The sequence below is a fragment of the Dipodomys ordii genome, unplaced genomic scaffold, assembly GCF_000151885.1.
Source record: "Dipodomys ordii isolate 6190 unplaced genomic scaffold, Dord_2.0 Scaffold76, whole genome shotgun sequence".
NCBI lineage: Eukaryota > Metazoa > Chordata > Mammalia > Rodentia > Heteromyidae > Dipodomys > Dipodomys ordii.
Window position 1 is genome coordinate 4,696,194 of NW_012267292.1, and position 4,218 is coordinate 4,700,411.

General features: G+C 41.3%; 1 protein-coding gene across 1 annotated transcript in view; it reads left to right on the forward strand.

Annotated features, from left to right (window-relative positions):
• Scrn1 (secernin 1) overlaps positions 1–4,218 on the forward strand; it is a 39,375-nt gene that overhangs the window by 17,420 nt on the left and 17,737 nt on the right. The window contains exon 3 of the mRNA XM_013024409.1: positions 3,796–3,998. Within this exon, the coding sequence (XP_012879863.1) occupies positions 3,796–3,998 (203 nt within the window). The remainder of the gene's footprint in view (positions 1–3,795; positions 3,999–4,218) is intronic.

Here is a 4,218-nt window from a genome sequence, read left to right on the forward strand (position 1 = left end):
GAACTCTGGGCCTGGGTGCTGTCCCTCAGCTCTTCAGCTCAAGGCTAACGCTCTACCACTTGAGCCACAGTGCCACTTCTGGCTTTTTTCTTTATGTGGTGCTGAGGAATCGAACCCAGGGCCTCAGGCATGCAAGGCAAGCACTCTACCACTGAGCCACCTTCCCAGCCCCGGCAGATTCCTCTTTGTATTAGATCACACCATGCTTTTCTCAGTGAGATGAGAAACTCAGGACACTGAGAGATACAGATAAGTCAAAAAGTATCATACACTCTCCCCCTGTCTAAAAAGGAAATGGTAACACATTTAGGTTGAAGTGGCATTTATTTGTGATATATGAATCAGAGCAGCCTTCATTCTACAAAATAGAAAAGGAGCTTGCTCCTACCAGACAAGAGCAAAAGAAGAGATTTTTACCAAATGGAGATATGGAAACAGAAGAGCTGAAAAAAATCTGATAGGTTAATCAAGTAATCAAGTTACTTCAAGGTTTTTTCTTTCTTTCTTTCTTCTTTTTCTTCTTCTTTTTTTTTTTTGTGACAGTACTTGGTCTTGACCTCCAGACCTAGGTACTGTTTTAGCTTTTTCACTCCAGGCTAGTACTCTACCATATCCCTCCGCTTTCGACTTGAACTCAAAGCCTGAGTGCTGTCCCTGAGCTTTTGTGTTCAAGGCTAGCACTCTACCACTTGAACCAAACTTCACTTCTGGCTCTTTGTTGGTTAATTGTAGATGAGAGTCTCATGTCCTTATCCAGTGGCCAGAGGACCAGATAAGGATGCTCATCTGAGCCAATTGAATATATTTCACCAAAGATCTCAGTCTGAGGAGTAGGGTAAAATCAGAATTATGTCTGTAGGGGCTGGGAAGTTGGGTCAGTGGTGGAGTGCTTGTCTCACATACATGAGGCCCTGGGTTCCATTCCTCAGCACCATATAAGCAGAAAAAAGCCGGAAGTGGTCTGTGGCTCAAGTGGTAAGGCACTAGCCTTGAGCTGAATTGCTGAGTGGATAGTGCCTAGGCCTAGAGTTCAGGACCTATAACTGTCACACACAAAAAAAGAATTATGTCTGTAGATTGGTGATGAGGTCTTGCTGTGCATGCAGAATATCCAAGTCAGGGGCAAGTGCAAGTATTAGAAATATCAGTGGACTGTAAGCAGGCACAGAACATGGTGGAGTGGGATGGGGTGCGGTGGGATAATGCAGTAAGAACTGCAAAAGTGATGTCCCATGTTCCCAGGATGGGGCTATGGCAACCGGCTAGATATTCACATGGTCCTATGTATGTTTATATGGATCCACTGGGGCTTTGTGAGGGCCCTGGGGGAAGCAGAAGGATCTGCCTAGAATATGTGTGTGAGGCATTGTGACTAGAGACCCCAAATCCCCAGAAGGAGGAGGGAGGAGGCCTTTTAGAGTACACAGATTCTGGTGATAAAAGGATTCACAGTACTTTTGTTTATTCTGGATCTTCAAGATAAGGCTAGCATTTGTTTTTGATATTCCCCTTAGAAGAAGGTGACTTTGACAAAGGAAAAGTCTGCTTTTATACTTTTTTTTGTTTGTGAGTGCTGGTCCAAGGGCTTGAACTCAGGGCCTGGGTGCTATCCCTGAACATTTTTGCCCAAGGCTCAACCATTGGAGCCACAGCTTCTCTTCCAGTTCTTATGGTGGTTAACTGGAGACAAGAGTCTCATGAGACATGCTCCTTAGATCTCAGCCGCTTGAGTAACTCAGATTATAGGTATGAGCCACCAGTGCCTGACAACTTCTTTCAATTGGTTTATTCTTTATTTTTTCATGTCAGTGGGTAATGTGCCAAAGTTATGACAAAGTTTAAGGGAGGCCTAGCTCAGACAGCAGTGTGAAAACCCAATCATCAGGCTTATAAACCACAAAAAGAACAGGTTACTCTTTTATATCTCTTCCAAGGCCTTACTGTTCAACTTTGTAAACCAAGACTTTGTAACTGAGTCTTCCAAAATGAGCTTAAATTGAGAAATATCAGATAGATTGGTATAAAATGATTTGACTATTAAATTAAAAAAAGATCCCATTACAAGAATCAGTCCACGTTTTATGGTTTCATTATCTTCTCCCTCACCCCAGGATGCATGACACTGAGTAAATTTTAATAGCAGTCATTGTTCAAGTTAAAAATTCATCAAGAACAAGTTTATATCATCATCTCAGTAGTTCTATTGTCCCTGTTCTAAGACTCTTGAGTTTCTATCAACAGGATTATATCTGAATGAACAGCTGTATAAGTGAATGGAATACATAACATGAGCCATCTTCAGTCAGATCAGCCCGAGAAGACAGTAGCATGATTTTTACTTTGCTAACCATAGAATAAAGAATGGGAAAGATGACATTACTTCAGGTCATACTGCCAGCAGGTATCAGAGCCTTAATCTCTGAATTATGTATTTCTCTGCCACAGTGTTCTTCCTCCTGAAATTTACCTCTTGCACAAGTAGTTCCAGACACTAGTGCTGTATGTTTTTATGTTCATTCTCTCATAAAACCCATCTTTGTATCAATACAATGACATAGGCATTTATCTTATTGAAAGCGTAAGACTGAAGTTCAAATATGTGATCTGTTTAAGGTCACAGCCATGACCGCATTCATACCCCCTTTAAAAGCATCATTAATTGGTTGTATCAACACAATGACATGGGCACTTATCTTACTGAAAGCATAAGACTGAAATTCAGATATATTATATGATCTGTTTAAGGTCATAGCCATGGCAGCATTCATACCCTCTTTAAAAGCTTCATTAATTGGTTGGGGCAGGTGAGAGGCATGTCTCACTTCAGAGAAAATATGTGTTCTTTTGAAAACTGAAGCCGTAAACCATTTAATAGATGTAGGCTGATAGGAGGAAAATAATATTGAAAAGGGTTTGATTGTGTCTTTACCAACGGTCAGTTTTTACCAACGGTCAGTCCATTTCTAATGAGATCTAGGGAGAATGACATGCACAGAAAAGATTGGCTGGCATTCAAATACCTTTATTACCAGTCGTCTTACCATACTTAGGATTTTATGACAGAATACTATAAACAGGGTATTTTTAAACAAGAGATATTTTTTGCTCATGGTTCCAGAAGCTGGAAAATAAAAAATTAAGGTGCCAAAAATATCCAAAGTCAAAGTGTGGACCTACTTTCTGATTTATAGATGGTGCTTTCTTCTGTGTCCCTACTTTCTTAGAAAGCACTGCTTCCATTTATGTTTCAATCACTGCCCCAGCCCCGAAATGCCCTGTCTCCTAATGCCGCCCCATTGTGTGCTGGGATTTCCACATAGGAATTGTGAGATGACAGGAAACAGGCCAAAGTATTTCCTATAGAATAGTAGAGATCCAGATAGGGCAGAGATTTCCTATTGCTTAGATGGTAGGCAGGAGGCAACATAGACCAGAGGAAAGGGGTCTTGCAAAGAGCCAGAGTTGATTTGGTCATCTCCACTGAACATAGTCAACAAACCAAAAGAAGGGGCTTGTCTTCCTTTCTAGGGAGAGAGACTTGGTTCATGATTTTCAGAGTGGATTTTATCTAGAAGATGGTCAAAGACAAAGAAACTTTTTCATGCTTTGTAATTGGATGTATGAGAGAAATAGTCTGAGTTAAAGTGCTGCTAACCCATTGATCTGAATATTTAACATGTTTACACACATTGACACGCTCCTTGACTCAGCCTTGTCCCAGACTTTGGTTGCTATATTATGATCATGCAATGGTCTGAAATGATTTAACTATATACTTCTGGTTTCTGGATTCAGGCTTGGTTTAGAAAGAGGAGCAACAGCGAAAGAAGCCTTAGATGTCATTGTCTCTTTGTTGGAAGAACATGGGCAAGGTGGGAATTATTACGAAGATGCAAGCTCCTGCCATAGTTTTCAAAGTGCATACCTGCTTGTGGATCGTGAGGAAGCCTGGGCACTGGAGACTGTAGGAAAATACTGGGCTGCAGAAAAAATCACAGGTGAGTGGGTATAGGGGGAAGGGATTAGTGTTCAAATTATTCATTGATTTTTTTTTTTATTGTGCTGGGGTTTGATCTCAGGACTTTGTACTTGCTGATAGGCACTCTATTTTTTTTTTTTTTGGTTGGCCGTGGGGCTTGAACTCTGGGCCTGGGCGCTGTCCCTCAGCTCTTCAGATCAAGGCGAGCGCTCTACCACTTGAGCTACAGCGCCACTTCC